Genomic DNA, 22425 nt, shown 5'->3' on the forward strand with positions numbered 1-22425 from the left:
TGTAAAAATTGTAAAAATTTGCTTTGAACCTTTAAATGAACATTAAATGCTAAAAGAAAACAGCAGTGTGTGTAGTGTAACCAACCCAAATTACAATAGTCTATAATTAAGAAGTTGAATAATCAGTTTACCTTCAATCCTAATTAATGTAGGAAAAGTGATAAAAAATGATAATAATAAAAAGTACTGCCCAAAAATAAGAAGCACAAATTACTAGATTAAATATATTGGAACATATTTGTAGAACATTCACTGTTTGTATATTTGTATGTAACCATGAAACTAATGTGCTGTGATCACTGGGAGTGTTTGATTGTTTTTTACAATTGAAACCACTTGCTATAAGAAATTCTGTTTTTTTTTTTTTTTTGCAGGATTACTGATGGCCAACATGTCTGGTCCTTTGACCGTAATTGATATGCCGACTATTAGAGTGACCTTTACAGGGGAGAAGGTCTTAAGGACTTTCTTGGTGGTGTTTGCACACTTGCTCTTCATTTACATTAATATTGTGATGCTGTTCACCTTGCGCACCAAAGCAATCTTCTGTGAGACGCCACGTTACATTCTGTTTACCCACATGCTCCTGATTGACACCATTCAATTGTTGATTGGCATGCTGCTCTACATGCTCAGTTCCTTCTACATTATGATGGTGCGTGCTGCTTGTGCCTGCATTGTGATTCTGTCTACATCAACATTTGTAAATGCACCGCTGAACCTGGCTGTCATGTCCCTGGAGAGGTACACGGCCATCTGTTTTCCACTGCGGCACAGCGAGTTGGCTACGCCGGTGCGAGTGTACGTGGCTATGGCTATGGTGTGGGTTTTGGGCCTCACTGATGTTCTAATTGATGTGTTTGCTTTCTTCCTCCTCGCAGAGCCATCATTTTACTTGTCTCCTACACTGTGTGCCACTGCACAGGTCATGGTGGCTCCCTGGCAGCAGGGCAGGAGTGTGGCATTCAAAGTTCTGCTGTTCATCATAGTGGCTATTGTGTTGCTCTACACATATGTGGCCATCCTGCAGCAGGCCCGTAAAGCCTCCTCTAACACCTCTTCTGCCCAGAAGGCCTTGCGCACTGTGATATTTCACTCATTGCAGCTTGGCCTCTCACTCATGTCGTTTCTCTATGAATATATAGAGTCGATGATTTTAAGCCTGCCACCTGCCATATACATACATGTGCGCTTCTTTACCTACTTCATAGTGGTGGTCCTGTCACGCTGCCTCAGCTCACTCATCTATGGTCTGAGGGATGACACCTTCAGGCCATTGTTCAAACAGAATTTCATGTTCTGTGGCACAAAGAAAGTTGTGCCTTTAGTGACTTTTACAAAACACTAATGATTAGACAAGAACAATGAACTATGTTTCTTTGATCTGTATGTAAATAAATGTAAACATGTATTTCTGTACATACAGTACATACACAAAGGATGGGGTGTTTTAGATCCTGATAAAGAATCTAATGATTTAATCTAACATCAGAATGTATGATGTGCCTAAGGAAATTACATATATTTTATCTGTGTATTAATAAAATAAGAGCTTCTTTCACATTCAAATTTATTGGTCACACAGTTGAACATGCAATGAAAAGCTTTAGAAATTTGCGGAGTTTACATACACCGTTGGTACATCGTCTGTACTGCTACAAAGAAGAAAAAAAGATTACAAGTAAATACAAAAATATATGTTAAATACAGAGATCAGGAGCTGAAACAGAATGACATTGTGAATAAAGTACAGATGTGTTCCATTATGTGTACAGTTGTTTGGGCAGTATATGTTGTGCACAATCATTGCACAAGCTCTAGTCCATAGTGCTCTTCTGTTTGATGGCTCATATTTTCTGTGGGAAAAATATTCTCCTTTTTTTTCTCTGTTGGCCCACAGTGAGTAGAAGCAATTTCCTGACTGCAAGAGTTGACTCAGGTGCTTCACTGTCTTTTTTCAGGCGTTGGTTTAGGTTCACTTGCTGTGGATAGACTGCAGGTAAGTGTGGATAGTGTGCTTTGCTGATTGTATCACCTTCTGGAGAGTGTGATTTAAGGTTCCTTAGCACCAATGAAGACAGTTTAAATTTCCTTGAGCATGTAAGTTGGAAAAAAAGCTGACTGACTTTGTTCACCAGGGTGGTAATATGACAGTACCATGACAGATCCTGCCTCATTGTGAACACCAACGTACAAAAAAAAGTCCACACTTTTTTCACTGCTGTCCAACATGGGGTTGTTTACTTTATTACAACTAATACAAGCATTCAGTGTATCTATAGCCTCCTTTACAGCCTACCAGAGAATTTCATATAGAGGATGACCTTCTGGCCTGATGACTTTCTGGCTTGTCTTTTTGTGAGCCCCGTAGGTGGGATTTTCTTTCTGTGGACAAAGGAGCATATTTCTTCACTAAAATCTTTATCACTTCTAAATGTATAACTCAACACAATTTAATATGTACGATAAGACAAAAGTTATAGTTAGCTTTGGGATAGAGTTTACATTTTTAAAATTTTTTCTGAATTTATTTGCATCTACTCAGATTAAATTCATTTGATGAACATATTGATGATTATTCTTTTTAATCTCATACTGTTCAAGTGAACTTGTCCCACGATAGCCTCAGATTCCTATTTTTATCTGACAGAAGTGAAAACATGCTTATCATAATGGTCAAGGACCTAGCCTCCTTATGCCTTATCTCTAGACCTTTGAAAAAGCAGAACTCATCTTCAATCATGTGTTCAGCTACTTTTGTATCCCAGAAAATATAATGATTTATTATATAGCACAAATCATACTCAAGGCTCAATGATGTAAGAGAGATTAATTTATTATATATTTTAAAGAGATTCATTAATTCATTTATTTATTGTTTTATTGTTTGTTCAGTAGGCAAAAGAAATTCATAAAGAATGTATATACTGTAATAAAAAAGTCATTTATCTGAGTGTTTAACACATTTGCACTCCAGGTGCACTTGCCTTTAATTATATTTTATTAAAAGACAATTAGGATCTGAAAATGGCCTGTGAAGTGTCTCTTGTTGTTAATTACTACAAAGATCTTAGCTTTATATGTGGGACCAAAATTGAACAGACCACAAGAACCTCAGAATACAATGTTGAAAAAAAATTGACTGGCAGTGTGTAAAGTAATAAACTTAAATAAAAATGATCTGTCATTAAATATTGGTCTACATGGTATACATTTTACTGACTGATGCTGGTGCTATTTAATATTGGTGCTGGTTTAAATTGAATATTCAATATCAGTCAGGTATTTTAAATTAATCTTGTTTTAGATTTCTGTACTGTAAAAGGTCTTTTTGTGCAATGACAATAAAGATAAATCGATTGATCAAACTATCTATCTGTCTGTCTATCTGTCTGTCTGTCTGTCTGTCTGTCTGTCTGTCTGTCTGTCTGTCTGTCTGTGGATGCCTGGGGTGCAGTCAGCATTCCAGTTTATCCCAAAGGTGTCCAGTAGGGATGCCACCATTACCACTTAATTCACTATACTGGTCTCGATGGATCCGAAATATCATTGCGTTGTGTGCTATTATGATGTTATCACTGTTATTCATTTATCATTAAACACGTGCAACTTTAGGTTATGTTATTTGTGGCTAAATGTGCTCAGAGACGCACTGGTATGTCATTATTCAAGCACCAGGTGGCGCCGACGATTCGCCTGACCATCACTCGCTCCTCTCGTGTAGTGAGGAAGTCGTTGCTAAGGAAGTAAGGTTCTTGCGTACCAAGAGAGTAAACAATTAGGGTTTGCAAACTGCAAGTTTAGCAATTACTTTTCAACAGATTACATCAGTTTAACAGCTAATGAACGGACCTGGGTATGTGTGTAACTGTAATTTTTTTTTGGCATGCTAAGACCCCAATGTTAGCAGATAACTAGCTGACTAACTAGCAGATGTAGCCGGATTATCGAACGGAGAGTATAACTGCTTAACTAGTGCTTGTTTTTGCCACATTTTATCGACCAAGACTTTTATCAGTTAATGTTTTTCCACGTCCCTTTAAAAAGCTCCTTGTAAGATAGAGCTTGTTCCCTTCAAAAGCTTTTATATGCTGGGCTTTGCGGCGCACTAGCTGAATATTGGAGCTGTAGAAGACCCCTGGATATGCTGCCAGCTGCAAAAAAAAAAAAAAAAAAAGCCACCTATATATCAATCATTTGGTCCATTGATCATTCAGATCAAATCAGTTTCATTCACAGGGAATTGCATGGCAGAAGTACCATAATATAATATTAACAATAATACACATAAAACAAACAAACAAAAAAGGTCGTTGATGTTTTCTTTAAGGCTATACTTACTTAACAGGTATGGATGGAGTCTCCAGCACTTTGTTTGAGGTGAAGCTATAAATTGAAGTTCTCAGAAGAAACCCCATTGTGCTTTACAGTTTTTATCTAACAAGCTGTAAACCATATAAGCGATTAACAGGAGTTCATGTGTTCATGATTGGTCCATAACCTTAACCATAACTATAAAAGTATAACAAACAGTTCTTGGTTAAATGAATAATTACCATACAATAATAATAATCTTTATAGGAAATAATCATCTTCGACTGTCAAGTGTTTTTTCCTGTATTTATTCTTAACATTCATAATGATCTGATATCAGTAATGTAATATAATTGGTATAACAATAAAATGACAATTCAGTGGAGGTAACTGCTGTCGGCTGAAATTCCTCTAATGCTACGGTTGTGATAATTCCATAGAGCAAAGCACATCATATGGCAGAGCTGCATATAATCGGGCAGATCATTGGGGCCAGCGGTTTCCCAGAGAGCAGCCTGTTCTGCAAGTGGGGCGTTCACACAGGTGCCCTTTGATATCATTTTTTAACATTTTGATTTCTTTTTATCCATGAACATGCCTGATAGTAATGTCATTTGAAGCAGGAGGAGCATGGAAACTCTTATCTGGTCTAAAGGAGGGACAGACACAAGTGGACATACCCCAAATAGGTGAAATGGCTTACTGGAGTCATCCTATTGATTTACATTACTCCACTAAAGGCCTTCAAGGTTGGTTAACATTTTGTATTGATTTTATAACTTTTTTCTTCTGTTGTCTGACTGCTGACTTGGTTTATCATTTGTTTTCCAGGTTGGCCAAAGCTTCATCTGCAGGTCTGGCATCAGGACTCTTTTGGCAGATGTCAGCTATATGGTTATGGCTACTGCCATGTGCCCTCTAGCCCAGGCCAACACCGGTTGCAGTGTGTCACATGGAGGCCAGTGGGCACGTGGCAGGAACAGCTGGCCCAAATGTTTGTTGGCGGAGGACCTCAGCTTCGCTCTCCTGACCTCATTTACAGCGGAGCAGACAGATACAGGCTCCACACAGAGGCTATGGGCACAGTAGAACTGGAGCTGTGCATCATTCTACGGCATTTTGACCGATACGGCGTAGAGAGCTGAGAGACTCTGATTTGTGAGGATATTCAGAGAGCAACTTGTAATGAGAGGTATTTCAAATCATAAATTTATTAGCTTCTGCACTGGAGAAGTAAAACTTTTTGACAGGATCAAATTTCTTCAATGCACAAGAATTTCTCCACCTTGTAAAAAAAACGACTGTCAACAGACCACAGTTTTCCCAGTTTGGTCATTTGTAGGTCATTAGGCGATGGTATTTGGAATGATTAGCTTATTAGATACGTTTCTTTTTTTTCCCTTAAGAGCAACTAGAAATAAAATCTTATATTTAGACATGAAACATGCTGGGAATTGGGACTATTGCTTTGCCTACCCCCAGCCTTTTATTTACACTTATAGTGGAGTAGTGGATTTATGACTTTATATTTTTATTCACAGAAGATGTAAAGGTCAGCTGATTTCTGGCTTGTAAGGCATCTATGGATGCAGTGATAATAAATTTGACCTGTATGTTTTGATAAATCTGTAAAATTTTGGACTAATTTTATACACAATTTGAATGTATTTCTGATGTATTATAAACAAATTAAACATTTGATTGCTTAAAGTTTTTTTTTATATGTATACATTCTCAGTTTACACCTCAAGTGACATAATTCCTTCAAAATATATGTAGACATCTAATTATATTCACCCGCTGGCTGTATAATATGCAGATATACCAAACTGTGGAAATTAGTTTTTAATTCAAAATGGTTTTTCACTACTCACTATTTTGTGACAATACAGTGCAAATGTATAGTATATAAATTTCTAGTCAAACTAATGTATACAAGCCAATATTACGTTTAAAATATTACAAGATTTGATTTTTTTTTTCTGTTTGTGTTTTTTTTTTTTTTTTTTTTTTTACATTTTCCTATCATTTTACATCACTGTTACAGGTCATAAATCACACAAAAAAGCATATAATATGGAATATGATTTAATATTGTAACATGACTAACAGTAAGTACTGAATGACCTGATCCCTCCGAATCGTGTTATGGCTTCTGATTTTGCACTGCAGTTTACAATTGTACCTCATCTGAAGGAATGAAAAGTGACCACCACTGAGCAGATATTATTTGGGTGATGGGTTATTCTGAAAGTGTCTATTTTTTTGTTTTGTTTTCAAATTTATACATTTTTGCAGACAAATTGCAGTAAAATAAGATGAATAATACACTTCGGGATTTGCTGTTATGAAAAAAATTATTGACGATGTTACGACCCACTCGATTGCTAATTCATTTTCCTCTAACAGAACTATATTGTTATTTTTATTGGTTTATGTTATTTTAATAAAACCATATTGTTTTATAATTTTTATGGAACCACAATGAGTGGCTAATGGCGCTTATTAAACTGCTGGAGAAGCCAGTAATGACTGCATATATCTATAGAAATTGTCATCTACGTTAATGTATGCATATATTCTGCCGATGATAGAAAATTCAAGGCCGAGCTAAAAACGAACCTTTTGATCCGTTACAGACGTTTTAGTATGCTGTATGGAACTTTTTTTTTCTCTCTCTTAGGGTAAAAGAAAGTGGAAAAACAGTTGTGGTTTACCAATGTTGTCTTGCTTGGAACGTTCTGCTCTTTACAAATCATTTTTTTCTTCAGTGAACTGAAGCAAGCAATAGCAGTTAGTACAACAGAAAATGGAAGAACGTCAGATTGAAGATAGATGTGGAACATAACCAAACGTTGGGACACAACGTTGATCGGGCTTAAAATAGGAACCGCTGCAGCTTTTGCCGCATCAGCGTTCTCACCTTTTTCAAGGACGTGCTCATGAAACAGCTTTTACATTGTGGATGTTTGTCGCTTGTGGCATATTGGCATGGTGTCCTGTTTACATCCAAGTTTCTTTCCGTTTTTTTTTTTTTTGTTTTTTTCTTAACCAATGACTGATGAGAGGAAAAAGAGTGAGAAGAGGAGGGAGGAAGGGAAGGACAGAGCTGATCTAACGCCAGGGGATTATGCTACTGTGTGTGCTGTCGGCATGGGGTTAGGTGCAATCTAGCTTTTTTGCTTGGAGGGAATTATTTACCTTGTACTTGCATCAAAGTTGGCCACTACATCTTTAAACCTGGCAGCCAAATTTACAGATAAGTTTATCAGTTTGTTGTATGATTTTGTACTTTACACATCAGATTATGTTTATCTTCTCAAATCATTTGATTGCTGCAAAGATTGCTATAAACAAGCATTTACATATTTAATGTGAGCTAGAAGTAAAAAAAAAAAAATGCTGATTTGAACGTTGCATCTGAGACTGTGTGATTAACGGGTTAAATTCACTGGGGAAATTGCTTTGCAGTAAAGGAAGTTTTGTGTCCTTTATGTTAAGCTGTGCTGCTTCCTTTTCCTCTTTCACCCCTTAACTTGAGACTTAAGTGAGGCATATGAAACAAGGAAGCAACACACACTAAGCTGTTTCATACACTTAGACTTCTCAATGCTGTTAAAGTTGCCTCATGTGTTGTAAGTAATATGTTTTAAGAGACTTTCGTTTTTAGCTTGTATTCAGTTTATTGTGTGCCAGCACACTGCATTCCTAAAAGACTTCGTTGTGGGAGCCGTGTGTTTGTCCGATTCAGCAATACTGCCTGCCAGCAAGACAGATATGGGCAGCAATTTCACAGTGGTGTAGTGTAGTCTGATTCTGACCGTGAAGTTTTGAATTCAAGCAACCAGCTAATGGAAAAAAAATTTTTTTCAATCTTGAAATGGAACACGCATTAAACACGTGTGCGCCTTAAACATATTTTCTGTCTTGAACTTCCTGAGATTTCTTCAGAGTGCAAAACGACAGCCCCACAGCACCATTGTGGACAATGAGAGCACAAAGTTTGCTGTTGGCACTACTGTGCCTAATGGGATGTGTGGGCTACTGTAGCACTTTATCAACCTGCAAACCACTAAACCTGGAGCTTGTGAAAAGGAAGCGCATCGAGGCCATCCGTGGACAGATCCTCAGCAAACTACGGCTGGCTAAAGAACCAGTAGATGATGATGAAGGAGAGGGAGATAAGGTGCCTGCGGAGGTCCTGTCCGTCTACAACAGCACGGTGGAGTTGAGTGAGGAGCTGATGCAGAACACAGAGCATGTGGATTCTCCTGATGAAGAGGAGGAGGAGTATTATGCAAAGGAGGTTCATAGGTTTAACATGACTGAGAGTGAGTATATACCGGTTGAATGGTTATATCAGTATAACAAGTACCATTAGAGCAAATACCTCCTTAATGATTCTATCAAAATGCCAAAGGCTCTATATGAACAGATGTATAAAAATATATAACAGTTACAATGATAACAGGCTGTAATTATTAGCAAAACCTTTTCTATTTCTTTTGAGGTTTCACACTGGTTAGCAGAACCACAAACAGGAAGGAAGGGTGCTTAGTGGCTGCTAAGGAGTGACTCAGATCCTCCTTTTAATAGTCCTTTGGCCAGCTTGTGTTTGCTATCTTGGTGCACATGTCCATCACTTAACTCTTATCCTATAAAGCCAGACGATGATCATTATTTAAAAAAAAATTAATTGAAAGCATATCGACTTTAAACAGAACACTGCAGTTAAAGCAAGTAAAGTCAATCATTTCTTAGATGAATTAAAATAAAATGTTTGCTTATTTTATAGCCTAATGTTAGAGCTGGCATTTCTGATGAAAATATTTCTTTTTTTAATGATTTTTGGTAGACGACTCAGGTCTGATATTAATAAGTTGCTCGGTTAGTTGTTAGCAATGTACAGCAATTTTTTAACCAGCAAGTGATATCGAAGACAGGACGCTACCACCCACAGTAGTTCCTTTGGCTTGTCCCTTGGGGAAACCACTAACATTTCCATGTAGAACAAGTTAAACTATTTAAGGAGGCCCATTTCTTTTGAAGAGTATTTAAAAAACAAGAAAGTTTAGCTAAATTGTGTGTGTATGACATTTCCAATAAGTTGGAACTGGTACCACACACTGGATAAAAGGGTTCTTAGCATTAAAAAAAAAAACCTTTCTGACAGGGAAACACCACTGTAGAGTTCTTATATGTAGAGACATATAAGGGTTTTTTTCTTCCTTAAAGGACAAAAAAAAGTTTTTATATATAAATTATATATGCATGCAATAGTCAGTGTAAGCCTAAAAAATGTTACTGCTTGTACATTTACATCTCCTACACATAAATGTGGAAGTAAAAGTACAATAGCGTAGTGTGATGCAGCCCAGTGCAAGTAATTGTTACCACACTAAAGTGACCAATTATAAAGCCCCAAGAGTTTATTTCTTTTCTCGGCATATCACATGAAATTGTCAAGATATATGATTATTTATTAAAAAAGGCAGTCACACTTACACAGTTGATAGTTAGATTTAGTGTTGTGGAATGTCAATAAAACAAAGTAGATCCTGTTTTCTCTTTTTTTTTGTCTTGAAATTAGTAAAACAAGAATACAATAAGTTTAATTACAGAAAAACTCTTATACACAAACTTTTTCCATTAAACTTTTTATATGTTTTGTTTTATTCACAGCTTTGTTCATCCATCATACAAGTAACTCTTTAATATTTTACTATAGAAAATGGTATTACAGCAGGCACTGTTTTCAGAGCTGGTTATAGATCATTTAATCATCAGCTTCTGATGAACCATATTCAAGAATCATAAACAGCACCGTGGTAGGATAGTAATAATAGAGTAAATATGGGAGTTGTATTATTGTAAAACTCATTTACTCTTGCGTGACAAGTATAAAAAAACATTTGGGAGTTTTGCAGACCTGTCTGTCATAGTTATCAGAAACCCTAACCACACTACTTGTAGGCTTTCTCAGGAAACTGTTGCAATACTACTAAATTAGAGGAACATTAATACTTGGAGGAAATGGTTTTTAAGCTTATTCCTTCCTAGAGTATTTTTAAAATAAAATTTCGATCACCACTTTATCTTCACTTGAAATTACTTTTTGTATTTTCCCCTATTACCTGCTTTTACAGTATAGTGTGATGGTATAGTATGGCATGTTTTTTTTTCTATTATAGCACATTATCATCACTTCAAATAATCACTTTTTGTATTTTCTCCCCATTCCAATGATTTTTTTTAAATATCCAAGTTAATTTAGGGTCCTAATCTATGGCATTGTAGGGAGGCTAGTTTTAGGATTTGTAATTTAGATCATTCGATGAGGTTGGACATGCCTGGCTGTTGGTTTTGAACTGAGAGCATTGGAAAACTACAGACATTATAAAAAACTACTATAACAACCACTACACTCTTTCCTATACGTATTTCCATTCATGTAGTCTTTTGCCTCTTCTTTCATTACACTTCTCTGCAGTTTACATAGAGTGAAATGCACAGAAGCACTTATTTGAAGAGGGAGGTTTGGTGTGTAAACCATTTTCCCAGTGCCTTAGCCAGGGTGTAATTACTGTAACAAATGACAGATAATTTTGCATCACACTGGGATAGGTGGTGAGCAACAGGCATTCTGCCAAACCTTCACCCTCCTCTGCCAACTTTGGGTTCTTTCTAAAGTAGGTTCCAGAAATAATACTTGCTCTTTGTTTTATATTACACTTGTGTGCATTTTGACTGGGACTAAATATCTAGTTCCACCTTTTTACTATAAAAAGGTGTTAAGGGTAAAAACTAGATCTTCTTTTAGTTTTATTTCCTCTATGGACATTCTCACTGCTCTCTTCATTGGCTTTCTACCTGGATTCAAACAAAAATCCCCAACAGCTCAAATGAAATAATTCAGAAAAATGTTTATTCCCTTTTGGCCTTAATATATACATATCTTACTTCAGACATCTCAGGACAGACAGTAGGTACCATTGTGTAGTTTAAGTAGTGTAGCATTAAAGGATCTGGCACCCATTTAATGTCAGTCTGGTCTACCAACAAACCAAAACTGGTGGACCTATGAGCCGGAAAAGTTCATTGGTGAAGTTCACTGGATGGAGATGTTTAATTCATTAGTTGTCAGTTTCAATACTTTGATTAGAAGGACAAAATTGTAAACATATATATATATATATTTTTTTATTATAGTTCAAAATAAAAGTGTGATGCGGTTCAACGTTACTGCAATGAAAGCCGTTTTGGGCGCAAACCCTATGGTTTCCCAGGCTGAGCTCCGTCTTCTTATCAAGGATTCTCGCATAGCTCCTGGCAATGAGCAGAGGTTGGAGCTTTATTATGGTTCTGGGGATAAGGCTCGGTATCTCTATTCACATACCATCACCAATGAGTTGAACGGCAAATGGATATCTTTTGACGTGACACAGACTGTGAAAAACTGGCTACAAAATCCTGGTAAGTTAATTTAATCTTTCACAAAATCAGGACTAGAAGAGAAATAAATTGTAATGAAGTGTAAATTGCTATTTTTTTTTTTTAAATAACATGCATTGCTGATTAATTGTACTGTTTTAGCCACAGAGAGTGAAGCACTAGAAGTGAAGTTGCATTGTGGGTGTGGGGAGACTGATAAAAATATGCTTTTCAAAATTTCAGGTTTGTAATAAATTAATTTGTAATAAAAAGCACAATGATACTGAGTACATGTTTCTAGTATGTGTATCTGTGTTGTTAAAAAAAAAATAAAATCCTGTATTGTTTAATGTACATTTAGGGATACCCAGTGGGAGAGGAGACACAGAAGGTTTACAAGCCAAAATGACAAAGCCACATATTCTGGTTATGTCACTTCCTGCAGATCGCGCCCGTCATCTCAGCTCACGGATTAAACGACAAGCTACAGGAGATGCCGTTTGTTCTGAGTTGAGCACTTAAAAAAAATGATGCTATTACACAGAATAAATCCAATTAAATATTCCATACTTGATGCATCCTTAAACTTGTATTGAAAAACCTGTATTGTTTATGTATTTTCTCTCTCTCCATCTCTCCTATTTTACTCTATTTCATTCGCCTTATTGTTTCTTCCTTGTGGTTTATTCAGGCAGTCAGATGTTTGCTGTGTGAGAAGACTGTATATAGACTTCCGTAAAGACCTGGGTTGGAAATGGATACATGAACCCTCTGGCTACTATGCAAACTACTGTATTGGCTCCTGTTCATTTGTCTGGAACGCGGAAAATAAATACTCACAGGTAACATGCATAGCTGAACAAATGGAAATGATTTAAAACTTTGACATTATTTGAACTTTATTTAAGGCCTCGTTCCCAAGAAGACATGCATACCATAATAAACTATATATGTATTACATATAAGTGCTATTGAATTCTGCACAGAAGGTGTTGATTTACAGACTTTTGCTGTGGTATACGAGGAATAAAACACTACTATAATAAACAGGATGTGGATTTAAGGTCACTGTTGAACATAGATTTAATACTAATAATTATACACACTAGACTGTGTGGCTATAGGCTATAATTAAGAAATATTACACAATGTGTCATGATTTGCAGGAAAAAAAAACCAAAAACGAAATCTTCTGCTAACCAGTTGTGAAACCTCAAAAGAAATGTTTTTTTTTTCAAGACAAGGTTTTGCTGTTATTTATAGGATAAAACCTTGCACGGGGCCTCTTCAGGATATTGCATGTCCATTTCTGCATGAACATTGACGGAAAGGCAAAACACATTTGACATTTTGGTCCAACTTAAATGTACTTTTCCCTGCCGGGCTGGAAATTGTTTCTTGTAATTGAGCAAACCATAATCTGAGAGTATATATTATTTCACCATACAGTCAATTCCTTTAATTATATCCAGTCACTATAGGTTGGTAAATCTGAGCATCTAAAGCAGATATTTCAGTTTACTGCTTTGCAATTATTATGGGCTGGCCCTGAGAACTTTGAAATAGGGTCTTTTTGGTTTTCTGTCTAGTGATCCTTTCCAATATCTAGTACTTTTTTTGTAGAAGTATGCAAGAAGTATTAAGGGCACCACTATAGAGAAACAAGTGTTAGAATGGTTAAATGTATTACATAAACACCTGCTCTAGTTCTACCAATGAACTCATGCATAGAACGCTCTGTAAAAACTGCATTATTATAAACAGGTGCTGGCACTGTATAAACATCACAATCCTGGAGCATCAGCCCAACCCTGCTGTGTACCACAGGTCCTAGATCCTTTACCCATCCTGTACTATGTGGGGAGGCAACACAAGGCTAGTATAACATTATGCACCACAATTTCATCTATTTTTAAAGAAATAAGAAATCAATCTGACTGGTATAGTTTGGCTCTTCCACAGGTAGAACAACTGTCAAATATGATTGTCAAGACCTGCAAATGTAGCTGAACGACATGTGCAGTCTTCAGTCTCTTGTAGAGAGAAAGGAAAAGAGGACTAAAATGTGTTGAAAGGAAGAGGAACAATTCATTCAATTATTGTTATAAGTTTTTGTGTTCTTATTTTTTCTTAGTGAATGTTTGCCCGCTTAAACTCCCAGACTCACACTGTTCATTCCTTTATGTATGTGAAAAAAAAAAATATATATAAAAATATACTAGTTAAAACATAGGATGGAACTGTAAGGGGCAACATTTTTGTCTAATTGTCTTTGGTACATTACACTTTCATTGTTATATGTGGCCTTAACAAGCAAACAAATGGCCATGCCCTGTTGAACCTGTCAAGTTGGTTATGTTTTTTTTTAAATATATATATAAAATATATATATCTGTTAATGGAATTCATGCTGTAGCGGTACGTGTTTAGGATAAAACAGTGACATTAGGATTTACTTCCTCAAATGATTTCCAAGAAGCAGGCAATTCAGAATACACTTATATGAATTGCTTTGTTTAATAGGTTTGTATTTAATGTGCACACGTTCTCATTTGCACTGGTTGTTTAGCATTTATTTTTTAACCTGTTTTGGCATAAGACATCATTGCAAGAAAGAAAGCCAAAGCATGATTAAAAAACATTGCCACTGGTTATTAATTGTTTGCCATTAAAATATGATCATATGCAGAGCACATAAAAAAAAATATTTGGGTGAAAACTATCAAAGAATCTGGCAACCTTTATATTAACTGCCCTCTGGGGCACTATGGCCTCTATAAGTACCTGTTGCAGTTTGCATTCCTGACCACTAGGTGCCATAATAACACTATCGAGCCAAGTGGGGCAGGGAATGCCTTTCTTTTGATTGTGATACAGCTAAACGAAGACCAAATCAATAGTACAATTATTTGTCAAATCGAACCATTGAAAATTGATTGATTGGTTATCTGTAATTCAGCATAAATAAAATTCATGGACTGTGAATGATTTGCTGAAAAATTGAGGTACATTGTTCCCTTATGGATGCACTGCCATTGCCTTTGTAATATATGATGATCAAACCCTAATGCTTCCATGTATCCTGGCACTTGCTAAGTTTGAAAAACACTGTAAATGCATGCTTGATTTTTGCAAAACTAATTATACATGTGTAGGACATTACTTTATCGGTTCTGTATTTAGCTGCATCTATGGCATTCTTACCAAACAGGTCCTTGGGGAACTCCAAACAGTCCACATTTTTTTCTTTCCCAGCTTCCGGCACAGCTGTATTTAGTGTTTGTAATTGTGTGGTGGACTAAGAAGAGTTCTCACATAGTACAATTTTGGCATTTTGTTTTATAAATAGTTATAATATTAGAGTTCCTGAATTTAAATTGGTGTCTTCTTTGCCTCTTTATCAGTTACAAGTAGTTCTATAGTGCACTTTATAGTACATTTTAAAGGTACCTTATCAACAGCATCTGAACACAAATTGAATTAATATAGTAAGTAGCTATCCAACAACATCAAAGCTCTGTGTTCTTTGTGTGAGGAAGTAACACCTAGCTAGCAATGTATTAAGACACTTTGTGAGGAAGTCACACTCAGACAGCAATGTTTTAGGCATCTTTACACTAACTATGTCTGTTAGACATGCTCCATATAGAGCAGTCTCTCAAAACAGATACAAAGCAAAGTTTAAGTAGTCTAAATATTAATTCCTGTTTTTGCTCAAATATTTATGTTTTAGACTGTTTTGCAAGTCTTAAGCTTTCCCAGGCTAGTATAGAATTGCTTGGTTTTTTAGGGCTTGATAGTCAAGTGAAAACAAACCCAATTCTAATTGTTGAAGCAACTTGTCTTGGTCTTTAAACAGCTGACGGGATGCATCCAGTGTTGCTCCTGCTGATTTATAAACAAGCAGCTTCAGCATAAGATAGGATCTGATGTATTGGGAGCTGGAAAAGGTGAATTGTGAGAACACTTGATAACAGTTCTGTCTTTGCTTACATTTGGGAATTTCAGATTTGAACAAATGTTATACTTCATGTAAGACTTATATTAAAATTTAATTTTGTTGCTTATTGTTGAAACATACTGCTTGGACAATGTGTGTAAAAGAAAAACCTTGAACACAAACATGTGAATATTAGTAAAGCATTAAACAAACCCATACTTAAGGCTATTGTTATCATCTAACTAATTTTACCTACTGTTAAATGTACTGCTGGAGACTCTCTCAAAGTGAAGCACAAGTGTGCAATATTATATTACACAAGCCCATCTCTATATTTGTTCCAGGTGTTCAGGAAGCAGATATCCTGTCAACAAGTATTATTGTGATTATAGACTCAGCAAACATACAACACACAGCATGATCCTGTTGACGCATCAGTCATCTGCGGGACCATAATACACAGCTTAGATGTTATATTTGTGTTGGTTGGTTTGAGGCAATATAGTAAAAAGTGCAAAATGTTGAAACTTTGCACAAATGACTTACTAGAGATGCAAGAAAACTGTGTGTACTTTCAAACTTTTTTATTTTGCAATATGTACATGGAAAATATAAAGCCACTCTTACTGATCCTAGATTCACGTGTTCTTGTAATGTCAACTGTAAGAATAAGTTGGCAAAGAACCAATTGACACACGTATAATTCTTTATTGTATCATTATTGCCTCCACAGTCTCGTTATCACTGAGCACTGGTCTGTGTGCCTATTGTCTGTTACAAAATAAAAGACAATAGGCACACAGACATTTACCCTGTTCATAAGGTATAGCCTATCTGCCTAGTAACATGTTGTTTGGAGGTGGTAGGAAGCCAGTGAACACACACAGTCTGAGCTTAAGATCGAACCAGAGAAATGTGGGGCAGCAATAATACCAACTGTACCACCATGCCATTCTAATGTGCAAATAAGTGCACATTTTTTTTGTTTTTACCTGAAGCAAACTCAGTATATAAGTGAGAGTATATAATAAAAAGACATATTACACATTTCTTCATAGAAATGTTTGCATGTGACTCATTTTCATGTGACTACCACCAGCATGACTAGAAAAAGTCTTAAGCAGTATCTTTGAGATGCCTTAAACAAAGGCTTGATCATGAGCCCTCCTAAATAAATGAATAAATAAAAATAGAAATAAATAAAATGTGACTACTTGAGCCACTTTATAAGATCATTTGATTAAATACTATTTCGTCTATATAGATAATATAGTTTTGATTTATTTTTATCAGCACCTGTTTATGCATAATCGAAAATAGTTAGATAACAGTGAGATGCTGACCTCTAGTGGACATTTAATGTTATGGAACATCCACAAAACAAGTTACTACCTGACCTTACTAATGCATTGGTACTATAAACATCCTAGAGACTATAAAGAGTCTCCTTGTTCTCTCACTAGAGATGCCATTGGGTACACCCTTATCCAGAGCGGCTTTGTTCTGAAGACTTTCCCAGGAAGAAGTGTACATGTTATCTTTGATCACAGGAATTTTAAATCAAAATTCAAATTTATCAGCCAAAATCTGAAGTTTTTTGTGTAAGAATAAATGAAATGATTTGATAAAACTGATGAGGGACCATCCTGTGATAGGCTTACTAAAATGTCAGAAGAACAAGACTACTAGCTTTATACTTTACTATACCATACTCACATTTTACAAATAGTAATAGCTTTTACATTGCAATCATTCAAATTCTTTAAAGTGGCCATTTCCATCTAAGTTTATATCCCAAACCTCCTCTACAATGTTTTATTCAAGATCACTCACTGTTCAATATCTGGCCTTGCCACTGTTTTTAAGTGATATCTTGTAGCAGTAGATCTCTATGTTTAAATGTGTTTTAAAGGGTTTTCAGGCCTAAAATCTGTTTTTATTCTTAGATTAAATGATGCATAGTCCTTTTGATCTGTGAATAAGTTGTGCCACAACACTGTTGTCAGAGATGCTGTTATACAAAATGTACACAAGCAGTGATTGTGGTATAAAATTATTATTTAATCTTTTTTTTTTTAAGGGTTTAAATAAAATACTATTAAATTGTTGATCAAGATGTTTAGCCTTGAGTTGGTAATGGCAGATTTGTGGCAAATATTCCACACAGTAAAAAAAAACATTCACATAGAATGACCAGGAAAAATTACCCAAATAACGAATATATACTGATTTTTTATATTATATATATATATATATATATATATATATATATATATATATATATATATATATATATATATATATATATATATATATATACACATACATACACACACACCATTTTTTTTAATTATTATTATTTAAACATGTATTTGTAAAAAATAAAAAATTCCCACCAGATTATTTGAGTTCATACCAGCTTTATCCAACAAAAGGTAATTAGAAAGTAGTCAATTTTTTATTCAGTTTTCATTATTTTATACTCTATATTTCTTCTACCATTCCTGTACCACTTTTTCTGAAACAAACTGGCCATGTGGCTCCTTTGCTCCTTCTTGCAACATTGCCAGGTACACTGGAGTTTCAGCACCTTCCTCTGGGCTTTTGGGGGCTTTTGGACCAGCCATGTCTGTTCTAACCCAACCTGGGCAACAGGCATTGAGGAGGATGCCATCACCAGCTCTAGTTTCATTAAGAACATGTGCCTGGATCCTTGAAAGGACAGTTACACCAATCTAAAACAACAACAACAAAAAAAAAAGTCACTTTTTCCTTGTTATGCTAAATTAACCATTTTGGACCTACATAAAAGCCTTCTTAAGCTTTACATAACTCTTTTAAAACGATTATAGAAAAAAGATCTCTCAGCTCAGTTTGGACGCTCTACAAAAATATTGCCTTCAACCGACAATGCATATCTTTGATTCTCTTGGTCAACTCAGTGTTGAACTGTTTACTGATAGCAATTAAATCATGCTAGAGCTTGACTAGGTATGGGTGGCAGTTAAATGTTTCCTTGGGTAGACCAAACTACAGCACTACATTTAGAGGAAAAGCACACTAGGACTCTATTCAGATGGACTAAATGCAAAATACAGCATGTCAAAGCATAGAGCAAAGCAACAGACTACTATAAAAAATGTTAATTATTATTATTTAAGGCCATTTTCATATTTAGGGTTAATATAAGAATCATAAAATGATTAGAAAATATTAGGTAGCTAAATGTCTTGAATGGATTTATTGGTATTGTGTTATTATTCACATTATAAATCTTTTTCTACATAATCATTGAACAGTACCTTGGAGGTACCATACGCAGAGTTTGGCCAGCCCTGAGCCTCATGAGTTCCACTTTGTGCAGCAGTAACAAACTCCCCCATCATTAAACAGAGCTCTTCCTCCGATATATTGGTTCTTCTCAACCTAACACAAACAGTATATCATTATACATCAGTAAATCAAAGGCAGTTATTGATAGAAACAAATAAAATCACTATTTCTGTATTAGAAAGCAGCCATAAACATAAAAATGCTGTACAATTTCAGTGGATCTGATATTATGTAGGTTTTTTCCTAAAAGTGGGCAGTGGTAATTGGATGGTTCTGTTTTGTGATTGGATGGGCCACTCCACCGTCTGATTCCTACTGGCCTCTACATTTCTTCTCTTAAAGTCTTCTTTGAAGGGTGGAGGGTGGAGTACTTCTCTCCTGCCATGTCATTGGTGGTTTGTGTTCTTCTTTAGAGAGCTCTTTTTTTTTTGTCACCAACTGTTGCTATTTTTTTCTCCACCCTGTCTGATGTTTGTGTTTTCTTCTGTATAAAACCTGCTGAGTCATGTTAGATCAAAATCAAAGGAGTTTCGTCTGAACGCATTCTTTAGTGGAAAGGATAAATCTTGAGAAATATCTGAACAAAAGGGTTGCAAATGTCAAATTACTCAGATTTAAACAGTGACCAACAAACGGCACATATTCTTTTTGGGTATTTAATATTTTATTTAATCATTTAGTTTGAATTATTTCTGGAGAAAGCCTGGATTATTCCAGTTATCAATTAAAATAAAAACAATAGAACTTCAAAGTAATCTCTGATCTTTGGACCCAGCTTTTTGTAGGCTTTTTAAGTTGTTGGTTCGGATAAATTCATGCATAATATGACCACGAATAAATGAATATAAACATGAGGAAATAGCAAGTTTTAAAAAAGAATAAATGATGAGTGTGGGTTTTAGGTTTCATACTTTGCCTGGAGTTCTGGGCTGCATTTATCCAGACATTGTTTGCTGACAAAGCTGGACACGTTGACCACACGAGCGTTGGACCTCAGTAGCGGGAACAGGGCATGACACACCCACAGAGTTCCCCAAAAGTTGGTGCGCATGGTGACTTCAGCCTGTTCCCCAAAAGGCTCAGTGGCATTAACTAATAAACAAAGATAAGAAGTGGTGTATTTTTTTTTGCAGGTCAACAATTGTGCACGTGCATTTTTTTAAAAATTACAACTACATGAAAAACATTTCAGGTGTGAATGAACCTTTGTAAGCGATTCCCGCGTTGTTGATGAGCACGTCCAGACCTCCATATTTCTCCTTCAAAAACTTTGCAAGCACCTGGTTGCTGCCTTGGTCACAAATATCAAGTCGATGGAAGACGACATTTTTGAAACCCTCAGCTTTCACAAGTTCCACTGCCTCCTTTCCCAGTGCTTCACTGCGAGCAGTGAGGAGAACATCTCCACTATAACCAGCTTTACAAAGTCCTTTCACTATGGCCAGTCCGATGCCTTTGTTGGCTCCGGTGACTACAGCGACCTTCATAGACATGTTCCACCCTGTACAATTACACTGAGGTTCACTAAGCGACCCAGTGCCTACCTTCCTCTCAGCCTGCTTTCTGCCCAGCCTTCTCTAGGGTGCAGTGTAATTTGAGCCGACCGTGTGCCGTCTAGGAATTGACTCATAGCTTTGAACCGAATCCTGAGAACCGACTTAGTGTTTGTGAACAATTTCCTGTATTCCTGCATACGCTACATTTATGTATTGACAAAACTCATCAAACACAAGCTTTTAGCTCAACTCATTTATGCTGGTTGGGAAACACATTTGTGTGAGATTTGTGGCAACATTTTCAATCACCTCATATAAAACAACAGTAGAACGATTTTCTTTCTGTCTGTTTATTACTTCATTTATGGAACTTTTGTGATCTGAACCATCTAGCATCTACTAGGGTAGAAAACAGCATACAAATAAACAATAGATGCTATTTACCCATGTCAGATTTTATTCAGGATCATCACCATAGGGGGATAATAAAGTGCTTAGAAATTAGAAATACAGTAACACGAATGGCCCAAATAAGACAAATGTAATCATCATATACAACCCCAATTAAAAAACAGTTTGGACACTGTGTAAAATGTAAATTAAAACAGAATGCAATGATTTGCAAATCTCATAAATTCATGTTTTAATCACAACAGAAGATACAAAACATATCAAATGTTCAAACTAAGAAAAATTTAAAAGAAAAAAAAATAGTTAATTTTTGGATTTGATGGCTGCAAAAAGTCTTAAAAAAAAAAAAAGTCTGGAGAAAGTGTTATTAAAATTAAACAGTTGGAAAAACACTTTGCAACTAATTAGTTAATTGGAAACAGGTCAGTAAGATCAGTAAGAGAGTCAGAGTTTTAGAAGTAAATGTGAAAAACTGCATATACAAATTGTCAAACAATTTACAATGTTCCTCAACATAAAATTGTAGACTTTACTATTTATTTTTGAAATATATCATCTACAGTACATCATTTCATCAAAAGATTCAGAGAATCTGGGGAAATCTCTGTGCGCAAGGGACAAGGCTAAAAAATGGCACGGCATTAACAATTTAGGAAAATCACTGTGTGTGAACACAGTTTGACATGCAATCCAAAAATGCAAGTGAAAGCTCTATCATGGAAAGAAGAAGCCATATATGAACATGAAACCCAGAAACACTGCCATCTTCAATAGGCCAAAGCTCATGTAAAATGGACTGTGGCAAAGTGGAAAACTGTTATGTTGAATCAAAATTTTACATTCTTTTTGCCAACTATGGGCATCTTTGATGTTACGGGGTGTATTAGTGCCTGTGGAATGGGAATCTTTTAGATCTGGAAAGACATCATCAGTGCTGAAAGATATATCCAGGGCAATGCTAATCTGCATATTGCAGCTATGATAACAGCATGGCCTTTCACCAATTGAAAATATTTGGCACATCTTGAAACAAAAAATACGGCAACGAATACCCAGGACTTAGAATCCTATATCGAGCAGAATTGGGACAACTTTCCCCTCCCAAAACTCTAGCAGTTTCCTGAGTTTCCAAACATTTACAAACTGTTTTTGGAAGATGAGGGTATGCTACACCGTGGTAAACATGGGCCTGTCCTAACTCAAAAAATTTGCTGCCATTCATTTAAAATTTATTTATTTTATAATAATTTTTTTGTTTTACATTTGTACATTTCTTCAGTTTAAACATTCCATATGTTTACTATGTTCTATTGTGAATAAAACATGGGTTTATGAGATTTGCAAATCATTGCATTGTTTTTTGTACATTATAAACAGCATCCCAACTGGAATTGAGGTTGTAATAAAATGAGAGTTAATTGAGATTAAATCAGCTTTACTTATTAATGAATCACTTTTAATTAGGGCTGTCAAAAATGTATGCGTTAGTAACGTGTTAAT

General features: G+C 35.7%; 4 protein-coding genes across 7 annotated transcripts; 3 read left to right on the forward strand and 1 right to left on the reverse strand.

Annotated features, from left to right (window-relative positions):
• The first annotated feature begins 391 nt into the window (after positions 1–391).
• LOC124398226 (odorant receptor 131-2-like) lies at positions 392–1348 on the forward strand. The gene has a single exon (XM_046868311.1). The coding sequence runs from the start codon at positions 392–394 to the stop codon at positions 1346–1348; it is 957 nt and encodes a 318-aa protein (XP_046724267.1).
• A 2314-nt stretch (positions 1349–3662) lies between these two features.
• On the forward strand, positions 3663–6644 carry b9d2 (B9 domain containing 2). Of its 4 annotated transcripts, none has more exons than XM_046867791.1 (4): positions 3663–3746; positions 4755–4857; positions 4935–5063; positions 5146–6644. In XM_046867791.1, exons 2-4 carry the CDS (start codon positions 4770–4772, stop codon positions 5457–5459), a joined length of 531 nt encoding a protein of 176 aa, XP_046723747.1. In that variant the 5' UTR covers positions 3663–3746; positions 4755–4769; the 3' UTR covers positions 5460–6644. The 4 variants fall into 4 exon arrangements, with proteins under 4 accessions (XP_046723747.1, XP_046723748.1, XP_046723749.1 ...); XM_046867792.1 differs by having other exon boundaries at positions 3667–3746; positions 4938–5063; XM_046867793.1 differs by having other exon boundaries at positions 3673–3856.
• Positions 6645–7367: 723 nt separating this feature from the next.
• On the forward strand, positions 7368–15903 carry tgfb1b (transforming growth factor, beta 1b). Its single transcript, XM_046867790.1, has 7 exons — positions 7368–8645; positions 11524–11787; positions 11908–11988; positions 12107–12254; positions 12437–12587; positions 13510–13620; positions 13708–15903. Exons 1-7 carry the CDS (start codon positions 8303–8305, stop codon positions 13753–13755), a joined length of 1146 nt encoding a protein of 381 aa, XP_046723746.1. The 5' UTR covers positions 7368–8302; the 3' UTR covers positions 13756–15903.
• Positions 15904–18121: 2218 nt separating this feature from the next.
• LOC124398406 (carbonyl reductase [NADPH] 1-like) lies at positions 18122–20617 on the reverse strand. Its single transcript, XM_046868586.1, has 4 exons — positions 20223–20617; positions 19930–20110; positions 18988–19111; positions 18122–18420 (listed from the first exon to the last, which is right to left on the reverse strand). The coding sequence occupies exons 1-4, from the start codon at positions 20509–20511 to the stop codon at positions 18181–18183; spliced, it is 834 nt and encodes a 277-aa protein (XP_046724542.1). The 5' UTR covers positions 20512–20617; the 3' UTR covers positions 18122–18180.
• Positions 20618–22425: the final 1808 nt, after the last annotated feature.

Source organism: Silurus meridionalis, chromosome 15 (genome assembly GCF_014805685.1).
Source record: "Silurus meridionalis isolate SWU-2019-XX chromosome 15, ASM1480568v1, whole genome shotgun sequence".
Classification (NCBI taxonomy): domain Eukaryota; kingdom Metazoa; phylum Chordata; class Actinopteri; order Siluriformes; family Siluridae; genus Silurus; species Silurus meridionalis.

Coding starts and splice junctions, on each gene's coding strand:
- LOC124398226 (XM_046868311.1), top strand. CDS start 392: ATGTCTGGTCCTTTGACCGTAATTGATATGCCGACTATTAGAGTGACC.
- b9d2 (XM_046867791.1), top strand. CDS start 4,770: ATGGCAGAGCTGCATATAATCGGGCAGATCATTGGGGCCAGCGGTTTC. Junction 4,858..4,934: donor CAAGTGGGGCGTTCACACAG/GTGCCCTTTGAT, acceptor TGTCATTTGAAG/CAGGAGGAGCATGGAAACTC. Junction 5,064..5,145: donor CTCCACTAAAGGCCTTCAAG/GTTGGTTAACAT, acceptor TTTGTTTTCCAG/GTTGGCCAAAGCTTCATCTG.
- tgfb1b (XM_046867790.1), top strand. CDS start 8,303: ATGAGAGCACAAAGTTTGCTGTTGGCACTACTGTGCCTAATGGGATGT. Junction 11,788..11,907: donor AAACTGGCTACAAAATCCTG/GTAAGTTAATTT, acceptor GTACTGTTTTAG/CCACAGAGAGTGAAGCACTA. Junction 11,989..12,106: donor TATGCTTTTCAAAATTTCAG/GTTTGTAATAAA, acceptor ATGTACATTTAG/GGATACCCAGTGGGAGAGGA.
- LOC124398406 (XM_046868586.1), bottom strand. CDS start 20,511: ATGTCTATGAAGGTCGCTGTAGTCACCGGAGCCAACAAAGGCATCGGA. Junction 20,111..20,222: donor CGCGGGAATCGCTTACAAAG/GTTCATTCACAC, acceptor TTTGTTTATTAG/TTAATGCCACTGAGCCTTTT. Junction 19,112..19,929: donor AGCCCAGAACTCCAGGCAAA/GTATGAAACCTA, acceptor TGTTTGTGTTAG/GTTGAGAAGAACCAATATAT.